The sequence below is a fragment of the Camelina sativa genome, chromosome 10 (genome assembly GCF_000633955.1).
Source record: "Camelina sativa cultivar DH55 chromosome 10, Cs, whole genome shotgun sequence".
In the NCBI taxonomy this organism is placed as follows: Eukaryota; Viridiplantae; Streptophyta; class Magnoliopsida; order Brassicales; family Brassicaceae; genus Camelina; species Camelina sativa.
Window position 1 is genome coordinate 6,895,592 of NC_025694.1, and position 14,489 is coordinate 6,910,080.

Consider the following 14,489-nt stretch of genomic DNA (forward strand, 5'->3'; position numbering starts at 1 on the left):
TTTTTTTTTTTTTTTTTTTCGTTTCTTGAGTTTTAAAGAGAAAAGAGATGGTGAGGATGACGAAAAAAATCATTCGGATTCCCTTTGAATTCCCTACGGGAAAGATGTGATTATATAACCAGCTACTTCTGACTCATCCATCTTCTTCTTCTTGTTTCTTTTGATTGTTTACTCTTCTTGGTTGATTTAGTTTGAAGTCTTTTAAAAAAATTTTGATAGTAGTCTTTGATGATGAAAGATGACGAAAAAAATCGTTCGGATTCCCTTTGAATTCCCTAGGGGAAAGATGTGATCACAAACCAGCTACTTCTGATTCATCCATCATTAGATTTTACTAATTTTTTTCAAATCTTGATTTTCTAAAGAAAAAAGTAGGCCAGTGATGTAAGAAAATATTTGCTACTCTTGATGAAGAACTTTGTTCTTTCACTTGATGATTGGTTTTACCACCAAGATCTCTGAGGCCTTTTTTTTTTGTTTTCTTCTATCTTTTATTCCAATTTTATCAATCAAATGTTTGTGATACCAGTTATCATGTGTTTTCCCTCAAGGATATACCAACTTAACCGTACTTGCCTATTATCTAAACCTATATAATTCTTGGATGATCCTGACGAACAATAATGTCATACTCTGTTTCATTAACTCATGACAAACCGTTTTGACTTCATGCAAGAGGGATGTAAATCGGAATAAATTACATAACCGAACCTATGAGACTACTACTAATATGTGCATCCTTGAACATTGTTTTTCTTAAAAAATACTAAAATTTGTTTGTCCCAGTAAAAAAAAGAGCTAAAATTTTAATATATTTGAAACAAATATTGAACAGCTCATGTGATTCGTCCATGACACAATGGACTTATGATGTCTATATGAACCACTATTCAGATTCCTTGTTCAACATTGATTCTCACATCTCCAGGCCAAACAACCAAAATGTTTATAGGTCCAATTAAAAAGCAAGAGAGAATTATATTGAAAAATCTACAACATCTCTGATATTCGATCGAACAGAAGCTGACATGATGGTGAAGACCTAGGTACAGATGCTAACTCCAGGACCATCCGATACTTCTCTCTAAAATCAACTGAGTCCAAAGAGAAAATCATTTTCTTATGATTTTCTTTAAACCAGTGGCATTCCCTAGGACATATGTTGCCAATTCTTTATCTCCTAGTCTCCCTTTATACCCACTCCACTTGATTACTTGAAGACTGGACAACAAACTCGCAGGAACAGAACTCGGCCGCTTCCACCTGTACGAAGGATCTGAAACAAGGAAGTCCACGGCAATGATCCTGACACCCCAATTACAAAACAACTTAGTTATGTTATCACGATCAAAAGCATACTTGTGCCAAAAGTGACAGAAAAAGACTTATACATACATTGGTGAGTGTGAGAAACCGTAGTTTAGGGGAATCTTGGAGCATATGAGTAAGAAGATCCCACCAACCTTGAGTACACGTACATATCTTAAGGTCAACAAGGTGACTGAAGATTATTTCAGAAGGATCCATAACCTGTTAATATATACAAAAATTTTAAGTCAGAATAGTACCGAGGAACATTATATTTATATGCAAATCACAAGATTTGTTATTTACCTTTGGTAGTGATAAACATAGATAAAGGCCTCTGACCCAAGTAAGCTGTCTGAGATACTCGTGAGCATCTGATTTATTACTAATCCCAATACGTGTCATGACCAAATCAGGCATTTTCCGACGGGAGTCGAGAAGAAAATAATGAGAAACAAAAAAATATTTCAAAGGACCCTTGATCACATTACTACTACCCTTTCCAAACATCTCATCGAACTTTTTCTCAAAAAAATACCGTCCTCTTAAGGAAGACACATCAGCAGTGTATTCTATAGTGTGGCCTGCCATATGTGTCGTATAGTCGCCATCGACATCAGGTCGTGCTAAACTCAACTCCTCAAGATTAGGGCAACCGGATATAAGCCTAAGAACATAAGTTTTGTCTGCAAAACCGGGACTCCTAAGGTATAGTTTTTTTAGGTAAGGGAGACAAACCGCTAAAGGAACATCCACAAGAACGCAATCTTTAATGTTGAGTAACAAGCTCTCGAGTGTTTCACATGTATATAAGCTACTAGGCAAACGGAAGGGTCTTTCCTCAGCATAAGCAATAGAAATTTCAAGCTCACGCACACGGCGACTAACTGCAATATCAATCCATAGTCCTACATCTACATCATGGCATTCAAGGTTAAGATTAAGATTCTTGAGATCCAACCTCTCTAGAACTGGAGCGTTATGTTTTAGCAAGGATCAGTAAACAAACTGTGTGAATCTTTTGTTTTGACTTCTACAAAAGTATTCAAGTTTTGGCACGGATCTCCAAAGGTATCGCCATCTTTTGGACAAACGACTCGTGACAATGACATCTTTTGTTGGAATAAATGACAGTATTCGCAAGAGCAAGTGATCCGGACATTGACTGATGATGTCCATATCAACACTACAAAACCAAAAGTTGAAAGACTTAAAAAGGATATATATACATATATGATTCGAAGCACAGACACACAACACATAAAAACAGAGAATCACAGTAAAAAAAAATTACACTGATTGTTTGGAGATATGCGTAGTTCCTTGTTTCTCAAGATCTTTAGCTCTTTTTTTCCTCGGCGACTAAAAGGACTAAAAATTGACGAGAAAAAACCTAAACCCTAGCAGAAAGTAAATCAGGGGGCTGATTCACAAACCAATGATTCAAATTGGGTCGATACCTGTGTCTCGGGACTTACTCTGTTTCAGATACAAATATAACCCTAATATGTAGGTTAGTAGGTATAACAAAGAGAAGCAAATGTCGATGAATTTAGTCAATGGATTACATATATATATATAGATCGAAATGAACTGCAATCTACAATCTAAGAAGAATCTAAACTACGAGAATATATAATCTATATCCTTCTGTTACGGAGCTACCAGACCTATGAAGATCCAATATACGCATCTCTTGTACAGAAGATGCTTTAGTATGTAAACCAGTGATGAACCGGTTTTAACCACAGTCTAATCAATATATAATGTCAAAATTACCCATTTGTACAATGCAAGTCGTTATCTATAATTTATAAACTTTATAGTGATTAACGATGTGAAGTTACATTGATACAGACTGTGCTAGCTGTGAAGCAACAAATGTTTTGAGAACGATTAATATTTTGCGTCAAACATGGATGCGAGGGTAAAAGCTGAGGGAGTCAGATCAGAAGCTATATGTGTGTCATTGATACTATGCAAAAACTGAAAATAAACAGATGCCAAAGACTTTCTGTGTATTGATCTTTGTGATTGAATCACATATATATACACACAATCAAACTGAAATAGGAAATCAAGGAGTATCTACAACAAGTACTAACTAAGATGCCTCTGTTGCGGAGCTTGTTATATGTGAGATAATGTGCAGAAGAAGATACGACGAATATATGCTCTTGTAAGTTAACCGGTTATAATTCGGTATAACCCAAACATAACCAAGACACACTCCAATACCCCCCTCAAGCTGGACCATACAAATTTTGTATGCCCAGCTTGGATCTGAAGTACCAAAAACCATCTCTCCCAATAGGCTTCGTAAGAATATCCGCTAGCTGCATAGTCGTATCCACATGATGTAACTGTATGTTTCGTGTAACAACCTCATCACGTACAAAGTGACAATCATTCTCTATGTGCTTTGTGTGTTCGTGAAACACTGGATTGGTTGCAACGTGTATAGCTGACTTGCTGTCACAAAAATCATTCATCGGTTGAGCATGAAGGATGTCGAAGGTTCCTAACATACGTTTCAACCAAATCAACTCCTGTACTAAGTCAGCCATAGCTCGGTACTCTGCTTCTGCTGAGGATCGACTCACTGTTTTCTGTTTACGCGCTTTTCATGACACCGATGAGTCACCAAATTGTACAAAATATCCTGTCACAGACCGGCGAGACATAGGACAGCGAGACCTATCAGAATCGCACCACCCTGTTATTTGAAAGTTGTGATTTGACCTCAACAAAATACCTTGGCCAGGATCTGATTTCAAATACTTCACAACACGCAGTGCTGCATGCCAATGATCCTCACGAGGTTCCTTCATAAACTGAGCCAGGACATGAACTGAGTATGCTAAGTCCGGACGCGTGACATCCAAATAGATCAACCTACCTAAGAGTCGGCGATAAGGGGTTGGATCTGACAAGATTGAAGACTCTGACATGTGCAATTTGTGGTTCTGTTCCAACGGAAACTCCACAGGTTTAGCTCCTAGCAAACCCGTTTCGGTAAGGATATCAAGAGCGTATTTCCTTTGGCAGATGTATATACCTGAAGCATTCCTTGCAACTTCGATTCCCAAGAAGTAACGGAGAGGACCCAGATCCTTCATTCGAAAACAGGTGGCTAAGTACTCCTTGAACTCATTTGTAGCCTTGAGACAACTTCCTGTGATGATCAAATCATCGACATAAATTAATATATGGAATCGAATTGATCCTTTCTCATAAGTAAACAAGGAGTAATCGCCTAAAACTTGCTCAAAACCATAATCCATCAAGGCCGAAGTCAACTTCGCAAACCAGCATCTAGGTGCTTGTTTTAAACCATACAGAGACTTCCGAAGCCGACACACTTTGTTCTTATCGTCCAACTGATACCCTGGAAGCAAACGCATATAAACCTCTTCATCTAAATCCCCATGTAAAAATGCGTTATGCACATCCATCTGATGAACAGGCCAACCAAATTTAGCAGATGTATCAAGAAAGAGGTGTACCGTTCCCATTTTTGCGACTGGAGAAAACGTTTCCCCATAATCCTCACCCTCGATTTGTCTATTGCCCATAGCGACTAGCCGCGCTTTGTACCGTTCTATTGACCCACCAGATTGAAATTTGACCTTGAATACCCAATGAATACCAATTGCTCTTTTTCCTAGAGGTAAGTCCATAACATCCCATGTGTGAAGATCTTGCAAAGCCCCATATTCTGAGCCCACTGCATTCCTCCATTTATCGTCATCCATTGCTTGTTTAAATGACTTAGGTTCCACCGTAGAGATAACCACAGCCACATATGCGACATGTGTTTCTGAAAAACGATGTGTTGTATCTTGTTTGATTATCGAATGTGCCGTATTGCAGATTTCTCTTTGCTGTTTAGAGCCCTTATCAACCACAAAATCTTTCAATTTAACTGATTGGGTTTTCTGTCGCTGACCCTTTCCCAGTCGTTGCTCAATAATCAGTAATTGAGGTTGATTTATATCTTCAGTCGGAGAAGAAGAATGTCCATCACTTTGAATCGTGGTCGGAATTATTGGATCAGGTCGATTAATGTCTTGGGCCAGAATTGGAGGCTCAATCGCTGGACTTGTAAGATTTGGTAGAGGAAGCGTTTGGGCCGGAATTACACGAGGTGGGCTTTGAAGCCCAACATCTACATCCATTATCATGCCTTCCGAAAGTGGAGCCCATAACACTTGACCATCGTCATCATCGTCAATCAGAGGAAATTTGGTGTCCGACAAGAAGGGGAATTTGTTCTCCATGAACACAACATCGCGAGAGACGAGGAATTGTCTTGTTTCCAAATCATATACTCGCCAGCCCTTTTTCCCGAAGGGGTATCCAACAAACACACAACGACGACTTCTAGATGTGAATTTGTCTCCCCCTCTTGTCAAGTTATGAGCAAAACAGAGACTCCCAAAAACTCTCAGATGATCGTATCCTATAACCTTGTTGTATAGCTTCTCAAACGGAGTTACATTACCCAAAACCGAACTCGGTGTGCGATTTATCAAATACCCAGCTGTTAAAACACACTCTCCCAAAACTCCAAAAGCAAATTCGCTTTAAACTGTAAGGCTCTGGCCACATTTAAAATGTGTCGGTGTTTTCTTTCTACTCTGCCGTTTTGTTGTGGAGTTCCTACACAAGAGGTTTCATGAATAACACCTTGTTGTTGAAAGAAAGATGTTAAAGCTATAAACTCTGATCCGTTGTCACTCCGGACCGTTTTAACAGGCGTATCAAATTGCGTGACAATGAGAGCAAAGAAATCACGTAACCGACCTAGGGCTTCGCTTTTGTTAGATAATAGATACAACCAGACACCTCTTGAGAAGTCATCCACAATTGTTAGAAAATAACGTGCATCGTTGTGTGAAGGAACACGGTATGGTCCCCATAAGTCTACATGAATTAACTCAAAAAATATTTGTAGTTTTATTCATACTTATTGGAAAACAATCTCGGGTTTGCTTTGCGTGGAGACATACTTCACACGCCTTATTCAAAGTAGAAACAGAAGTAGAATTTGAAAAACAAGGGAGCAGTCCCACTATTTTTGCAGAAGGATGACCCATTCTATTGTGCCACAGCTCATAGGACTTCTCCGCACAAGTTGTGACATCAGCTGCATTCTCCGTACTGCGAAAGTGGAACGTTTCTCCTACTCTATTACCAGCTCCAATCACCATCCTCGTAGCTTGGTCCTGGACCACAAGAAATGTATCAGCTAGCTGCACTACACACCTATTCTCATCCATAAGCTAAGCTACGAATATCAAATCTGAATGCAACTTTTCCACATAATAAACTGATTTCAACGTGAGATTTGAGCCAAGACGTATGGTCCCTTCTTTAAGAGAGACTTGTTCTCTCCAATCTGCCATAATAATCAACACAAGTGGCATATCTCTAACATTTGACAAACTCTCAAAACACCCTGTCAAATGATGAGAAGCTCCTGAATCCATTATCCAAGAAGGAAAAGAAGACTTACCAGAAACTTTTTCTGTGGTGTTCTCTTTTCCAGCATTGAGAATGCTCTTAAGTGCCTTCCATTGTTGATCATTTAGTCCGTTCACTCCGTCCCGGTCTTGATCTGTTATGACATGATTCACTTGTTCTTGTGTAGCTTGTTCGATAGCAGGAACAACCACACGGTTTGCATATGTGATTTGGGTTCCTCTACCTCTTCCTCCACTCGAACTCGCTCCACCACGTCCTCGTCCCTGGAGTGATCTACTCTTAGGACGATCTCCCCACCATTCAGGATAGCCGATCACAGCAAAGTAGCTGTCCGCAGCATGACCTGAACGGTTGCATAACTTGCATATGACATTCTTATCTTTATCCTCAAGTCGGAACCTTGGTTTTGTGTTCACCGCAAAAGACACGACTTCAGGTCGTTCTTCACCACACACACGAAGGTCTTCTTCTTGTCGCACAATGTTATACACTTTCTCCAACAGTTGCACAGGAACTCTTGCCACAAGACTTGAGCGGACTGCTTTGAAGGGTTCATCAAGCCCACATAGAAACTGATGCACTTTGTCCTCCTCACGATCTGCCTCCTACGCAGAACTGAGATCACAAGTGCACAGTCCACATTGTCATGTTCTGATCGGACGGTAAGCGACACGGCTGTCCCAAATACGGTTGAGCTTACCATAATAAGCCTCAATCGCTAGTCCTCTTTGCTTGCAACAAGCCAATTCGGCTTTGATTTGCTGAATCCTAGATCCATTCATAACAGCAAACCTCTTCTTCAAATAGTCCCAAAGATCCTTTGCCACATCTCGGTGAGAGATTGTTGAGCGTAGCACCGGATCAATGGTCATCTTGATCCAAGAAACAAGCAGAGCTTGAATCGTCCACCAGTCCTCCAAGTCAGATGAGCCGGCTAGTGGTTTTGCAATTGTGCCATCCAAGAAGCCAAACTTCTTGCGAGATGTCAACGCAGTTCTCATACCACATTCCCACTCGTCGTAGTTCGTCCCTTTCAAGAGCGGATGTGATATCACAGCACCAGGATTGTCCGCCGAAGTCAAGTCATACAGAGAGATAGTTATCCTAACTTCCACAGTCGAGGTTGTCGTTGTCGTTGCTGGAGTCGCATCAGTCGGATTCGGGTTCGTAGCCATTTCGTGATCGGGTTCGAAAAAGAAATTTATAGATTTGTCGAAAGAAAAAGGTCAGCCTCTGATACCATGAAAATAAACAGATGCCAAAGACTTTCTGTGTATTGATCTTTGTGATTGAATCACATATATATACACACAATCAAACTGAAATAGGAAATCAAGGAGTATCTACAACAAGTACTAACTAAGATGCCTCTGTTGCGGAGCTTGTTATATGTGAGATAATGTGCAGAAGAAGATACGACGAATATGCTTTTGTAAGTTAACCGGTTATAATTCGGTATAACCCAAACATAACCAAGACACACTCCAATAAAAACATAGATGATGGTGTTTCGTTTGAGATACTTACTTGAAAAAAAATAAACCGTTCATATCCAGACTTTCAAGTTTGAGGCAGAGAGGAGAAGCAAGGTGGGTTTGACATGGCTCATCATGCCTTTTTTTTTTTTGTTAAACCAGTCTTGACCAAAAACTAAACACAACCATGAAATAAAAGAGATACTACCAAAAACTAAATGTTATATTATTCAGTCGAATAGAAGCTGAGACGAAGTTGAAGCTGTAGGTACTGATGCCAACTCCTTGAGCATACGATACTTTTCTTCCACATCAGTAGATTCTGGAGTAAACGTTGCTGTCCTCAAACAAGCAGCATTCTTTAGGACATATGTTGCCATCTCTCTATCTCCTCGTCTCCCTTTGTACCCAATCCACTCAAATGCCTCAAGACTAAATAAAATACACTCGGGGACAGAACTCGGCAGCTTCCAACCAATTGGGGTTTCTTTTCCACAAAGACCAGAATCATGTTTCTAAGACAAACATCAGAGTTATCAGTCAATAATATTGGGAAACTAAACCAGATTAAAGCATATTAGAGAGAGTGAGAGCCAACGTAGGCACGTACATCAATGAGTTTGAGAAATCTTAGTTTTGGGGAATCTTGGAGCATACAAGTAAGAAGATCCCACCAACCTTTAGCAAATGTATACAAACTCAGATGAACAAGCTGATTGAAAATCATACCAGAAGGACACCTAACCTGTTTTTTTTTAGTTAAACACAACAGCAGAAAGTAAAACATTGAGAGGGATAATAATACGAAAAATCACAAGGTTCAATTCTAAGGAGTTTCTAATTACCTTTGAAATTGATAAACATAGAGAAAGATGTCGGACAGAAGTAAGAGCCCTCAGAAACTTCTGAGTAACTCCTCTAGTAATCGCAATATTTGCCTCGACCAATTCAGGCATGTTCTCAATTTGACGGGACTTGTAAAGTGCTTCATCTACGATGTTAAGGTACTTCAAACAAGGGGCATCTATCACATATCGACTACGACTAACATCATTTGTGTCGACCATAGTTAACCGTTGTAAGGAAGGCACCACGACAGTGACATCCATTACAGAGTCTTCCTCATGTCGCCCCAAACACAATTCTTCAAGATTTGGACAGCCAGATAAAAGACTTGGAAGAGATACATCGTCTACGTAATCAACACTCGTTAGGTGCAGAACTTTGAGAGACGGGAGACGAACTGAAGAAGGAACATCCAAAAGAACGTAATTGATGAGACTCAAGGTCTCTAGTGTATTAGAGGTGTATAGGCTACTCGGTAAAGTAACAGACACGTCCTTGGAAGAACGAATATTAATTTCCAGCTCAATCACAAGGCGACTAACTGCAATATCAATCCATAGTCTAATGTCTATAGCAGGACAGTGAGAGCCAAGATTCAGATGCAATTGCTGTAGAACAGGTGCCTTATTTGATAGCAAATACCTGTAAACAAACTGAGAGAAGCTCTTATAGTCACCATTATGATTGGTATCGTCGAATCGAAGTTGTGGCACTAACGTCCAAAGAAACCGCCATCTTTGGGACAAAAGACTTGTGGCCACAACATTTCTTGTCGGAAGACATGACAAAATCCGCAAGAGCAAATCATCTGAAAGCTGACTGATATGGTCCATTTGAAAAACAATGCTCTGAAATCTCAAAGTTTGAGCTAGTGGCCAAAGGAGCACAAAGTCTACGGTTTGAGCCTACAGATTAAAGAGCCCAAAGGGGTTTTATAAACAATACAGTGGAGAAACGATACAATTAAACAACAAATTGCAGTGGTCACAAAAACTTACAGTTTGATTGTTTGGAGATACACTCGTAGTTCCTTAGTGCTTCTTGGGTGTTCTCGAATGGCAAAATGATGCGCTAGAAGAGTAAGAAGAGAAGGATGATTTAGGGGCTGACCAATGACCTAGGCCTCATTGATTTTACCCTATTTCTCTAGTCGCAAACTCTGTTTCACAAAAAAAAAAAAAAAACCCTAAATCTAAAGTTGTTTTACATTTCTCAGTAGAGGATAACAAAGGAGTTCCCTAGATCATAACAGAGTGCCCCCAAAAATATCAAAACCCAGACGAAGAAGAAGCTTGCCACAGGGGATAAAGTGCGGCGAATAGCGAAGCTGAAAGGTCTCAACTTTAAAAATGAGAGACACTCTGAAATCCCCGAAGTATGGCTTTGGGTGCAATCGTACTCAGTACATAACCCACAATCTCAATCGAAAAGTAAACCGACTTAAGATATTCATAGGAGATGGTTAAAAGTTAAACCCGGAATCAAACCGTATATAGTCAAAATTGCAGTATTGTATAAGCGTAAACCAAGAACCAAACCAAACAAAGATTCACTGAAACTAAAATTGCGATTGGTTAATCACAAATTCACAATATTGTTCCCGGGGAAGTTTTGAATTTTGTTCTGAACCAGACTAAACCGAACTACATCTTCGGATAAAACGATGAGAACATCCATCTATTTCAATGGGAGCCCAACATTTACAAGTCTTTCTCAACTGCTTGGAAAAGACCACCGTTGCTCAAGAACACAACCAAAGGACTTCGAACACGATGAACCCATCTGTCCAAATGATCTCCCCAAATACATACCGGGCAGAGGAAATCTTGGTGGGCTTGAATGTAACATAATATGAGTGTTCTTGTTGGCACTTCGAGAACACCATAATCTGCGGCCAGATCGCCACTTCCACTCCCACAGGTTTAATGATGTCCACGAAATAAACCGTGCTTTTGTTTGGACCAACGTTGCTTACAGTACGTTTTATGGTCCTGGTGAATCTCAGGCTCGGTATGGTTATAGATGGGTAGTTGAAATCCGCATTGGTTCGATACGAGTGAGAAGGAAAACATATTGTGGAAGACTCTGAGTGGAGAAGCATGGACTTGATCTGTTCATCCGTATAGCCAATGTTGCACAAGAAGAGCACATAGTCTTCTGTTCTGGTGTTATAAATTAGACCAGGGTCCATGGCTTTCAAAGGGTTTACATGCCCAGCACCAATATCAGATGGATCAGCNGAATTTTGTTCTGAACCAGACTAAACCGAACTATATCTTCGGATAAAACAATGAGAACATGAACATCCATCTATTTCAATGGGAGCCCATCATTTACATGTCTTTCTCAACTGCTTGGAAAAAGACCACCGTTGCTCAAGAACACAACCAAAGGACTTCGAACACGATGAAACCCATCTGTCCAGATGATCTCTCCAAATACATACCGGGCAGAGGAAATCTTGGTGGGCTTGAATGTAACATAATATGAGTGTTCTTGTTGGCACTTCGAGAACACCATAATCTGCGGCCAGATCGCCACTTCCACTCCCACAGGTCTAATGATGTCCACGAAATAAACCGTGCTTTTGTTTGGACCAACGTTGCTTACAGTACGTTTTATGGTCCTGGTGAATCTCAGGCTCGGTATGGTTATAGATGGGTAGTTGAAATCCGCATTGGTTCGATACGAGTGAGAAGGAAAACATATTGTGGAAGACTCTGAGTGGAGAAGCATGGACTTGATCTGTTCATCCGTATAGCCAATGTTGCACAAGAAGAGCACATAGTCTTCTGTTCTGGTGTTATAAATTAGACCAGGGTCCATGGCTTTCAAAGGGTTTACATGCCCAGCACCAATATCAGATGGATCAGCGGACTTCATCGACCCACCAGAGAGGATCAAGTCATAGCTCGTGTCTCTTGTATACGCTGGAAACGGAAAGAATATAGATCAATACCATATTTTGGTTTGTAAGAACAAAATGGGAGAGCCTATTAGAAGTAGAACCTGTGGTCATGATTGCGCTTCTGATTGCAGCTGGTGACCAGTCAGGGTGAGCAGACTGGAGAAGCGCCATAACTCCAGCCACATGAGGACTTGACATTGACGTTCCAGACTGGAAATTCCACTCAATAGATCGGTGGTCTCCTGGTAACAGTGTAGGTGGAGTTTTAGAAGGCCAGGCTGCTAATATCCCAATACCGGGCGCTGTAATATCTGGCTGCACACACCAGTAGACACACCAAAAACCAATATTCAGTAACGTGACAAATCTAGCTCTGGTTTACATTCACTATATCTCAAATACTTCAACACAAGTGCATCCTCAAACATACAACTTAATGAACCAAAAAGTAAATGAGTGTATCTTGAGAATATCAGGTGACTGTGAGCTAGGTCCTCTTGAAGAGAAATATGCAACAGTGGGTGCTGTAGTCTCTCCGATAACAGTTTCGCTCGGTCCAACTTTCACAACTGGCACTCTTCATATTTACCAAAAGGAATCTGGTGAGTTCTAGACTCATATATCAGCTTGAGCGCATGGAAACAAAATGTATAACTAAATCATGTGGCTTACTTAGGCGAACTAGCAAGATAGTTCCTGATCATTGTCCCGTGAAGAATATCCACACGAACTGTTGGGATCATGTCTACTTCTTCAGCGAGCTGTTTGGTGGGTGAGGCTGCAAATATTAGCGCTGATGCGTTCGCTCTTATTGCAGCAGCTTGTGCTTCTTCAATGAACTGAACCGGACCCAAAGTAGAGAAGCACAAAATTATTGTCTCTCTGGCCAATATCTTCAACCAGTTCTCCCATTTGCAAACCCTGCACATAACAGTCCTTACAGTTGTACACCAATGCTGCTATATAAGCTACAAATTTGGCAAGCATCTAAAACTATAGAGAAAGTGGCCTGAACTGAATTGAATTTAAAGAAGTGTGAGCAAAATACCCTCCACTGAAATACGTTGTTGCAACTTCTAATGTACCAGTGATCTCCTGAGAAATCAAGCTCTGACCCTGAAAGATTGAATTATTCAAAGTTTTGATCTTTTGAATCCTAAGGCTATCAAGAATCAATCTTTCAGATTTGAATTTTGGTCTACACTGGAACTATAGGTGAGTACCGTACCGTGAGAGTGAAACTGTCGTCGATAACAATTCTGGTGGGAAAACTCCGATCCACAGTCGAAGCTGCAACGGAAACAGCCCAAGGAGAGACGTTCTGAACAACACCAGGATCAGGCCCGTCGTTTCCGCAAGAGAAAACCACGCTGATTCCTCTCTCCGCCGCGTGAAACGCCCCAATATCTGCGCTCGACTCGAAAAACGGAGATAACGGCGGAGATGAGCCGAAAGACGCGGAGATCACGTGAACACCGTCGTGGATCGCATCGTCGAAAGCTGCCAAGATATCAGCCTCCGTGCAAACCCCTTCCAAATCCTTCCCCCAGCACGTTTTGAACACTGCAAGCCTCGCCAATGGAGCTCCGCCGCGAGCGGTGCCGCGTCCAAGATCGGAGAAGCCGGAGACGTTGCGAACAACGGATCCGACGGCGGTGGAAGCAGTGTGTGTGCCGTGACCGAGGTAATCACGCGGCGATCTGTATTCCGGATCTCGCCTGAAGTCAATCGGTCCGTACGTCTCTTCGAATCCTCTGAGGTAAAACCGAGCGCCGATCAATTTGCGATTGCAATGTACGGTTGGATCGAAGTCTTCTCCTCCCACGCATCTTCCGTTCCATGACGAAGGTATAGGTTTCGCATTCGGCGGTTCCCTAAAATTCTCCGATTCCGGCCAAATCCCTAAATCGAAAGTAACAAAAATCTCAACGAAATACTAACATTGAGAGCTTTGGAACAAGGAAGAGTCAGGGAGAAACAAAATACCAGTATCAAATATTCCGACGACGATGTCGGAGCCATAAGCGAGCTGCGGCGGAGGAGTGCGACGGGCATTGTAGACGGTGAGACCTAAGAAATCCCAGCTCCTTGTTGTGTGTAATTTCAAGCTTTTGCTTTTGAAGAACGTTATGACCTGGTCCAATTCTATACCAAATTTGGTTATCTTAACCGTGTCTTCATTCTAATTTTATTACCGGTCTAAGTGTAACTGAACAAAATGGAATTGGGAAATTTGGAATAATACTGGTTCCGCTAAACCAAAACCAAACCGATTTCTTTAATAGTGGGAATAATTTTGCCGCTATATAATATAAAGATGGAAGTATTACTTGCTAAAGAAGCAGCTTGTGTTGGGTTGAGTTTTGCGGAGAAGCCTGAGAAGCCATAGTTGTAACTGTACAACATCGATCGTTCCGCATCTTCTTTGCTACAATAACATCTCCAAAGATTTGTGGACGAGATCA

The 14,489-nt window shown here is 40.9% G+C and overlaps 2 protein-coding genes and 1 pseudogene across 3 annotated transcripts; all 3 read right to left on the reverse strand.

The window, feature by feature from the left end:
- LOC104720107 lies at window positions 991–2,487 on the reverse strand (annotated as a pseudogene).
- On the reverse strand, window positions 8,323–10,519 carry LOC104717613 (F-box/FBD/LRR-repeat protein At4g26340-like). Of its 2 annotated transcripts, XM_010435215.2 has the most exons (5): window positions 10,115–10,517; window positions 9,759–10,021; window positions 9,116–9,513; window positions 8,881–9,015; window positions 8,323–8,785 (listed from the first exon to the last, which is right to left on the reverse strand). In XM_010435215.2, the coding sequence occupies exons 2-5, from the start codon at window positions 9,793–9,795 to the stop codon at window positions 8,501–8,503; spliced, it is 855 nt and encodes a 284-aa protein (XP_010433517.1). In that variant the 5' UTR covers window positions 9,796–10,021; window positions 10,115–10,517; the 3' UTR covers window positions 8,323–8,500. The 2 variants fall into 2 exon arrangements, with proteins under 2 accessions (XP_010433517.1, XP_010433515.1); XM_010435213.2 differs by having other exon boundaries at window positions 9,116–10,021; window positions 10,115–10,519.
- LOC104720108 (subtilisin-like protease SBT3.18) lies at window positions 11,363–14,430 on the reverse strand. Its single transcript, XM_019230675.1, has 8 exons — window positions 14,355–14,430; window positions 14,011–14,169; window positions 13,253–13,926; window positions 13,073–13,140; window positions 12,697–12,945; window positions 12,489–12,601; window positions 12,126–12,341; window positions 11,363–12,046 (listed from the first exon to the last, which is right to left on the reverse strand). The coding sequence occupies exons 1-8, from the start codon at window positions 14,428–14,430 to the stop codon at window positions 11,463–11,465; spliced, it is 2,139 nt and encodes a 712-aa protein (XP_019086220.1). The 3' UTR covers window positions 11,363–11,462.

Bases quoted from the DNA above. Each gene is read 5' to 3' on its own strand.
- LOC104717613 (XM_010435213.2), bottom strand. From the start codon at position 9,949: ATGGACCATATCAGTCAGCTTTCAGATGATTTGCTCTTGCGGATTTTG. The intron at 9,016-9,115 runs GTAATTAGAAAC...AAAAAAAAACAG, and splicing joins TATGTTTATCAATTTCAAAG to GTTAGGTGTCCTTCTGGTAT. The intron at 8,786-8,880 runs GTACGTGCCTAC...TGTTTGTCTTAG, and splicing joins GATTTCTCAAACTCATTGAT to AAACATGATTCTGGTCTTTG.
- LOC104720108 (XM_019230675.1), bottom strand. From the start codon at position 14,430: ATGTTGTACAGTTACAACTATGGCTTCTCAGGCTTCTCCGCAAAACTC. The intron at 13,927-14,010 runs GTATTTTGTTTC...CTTTCGATTTAG, and splicing joins CGTCGGAATATTTGATACTG to GGATTTGGCCGGAATCGGAG. The intron at 12,342-12,488 runs AGATACACTCAT...ACTGGTGTGTGC, and splicing joins ACAGTCACCTGATATTCTCA to AGCCAGATATTACAGCGCCC.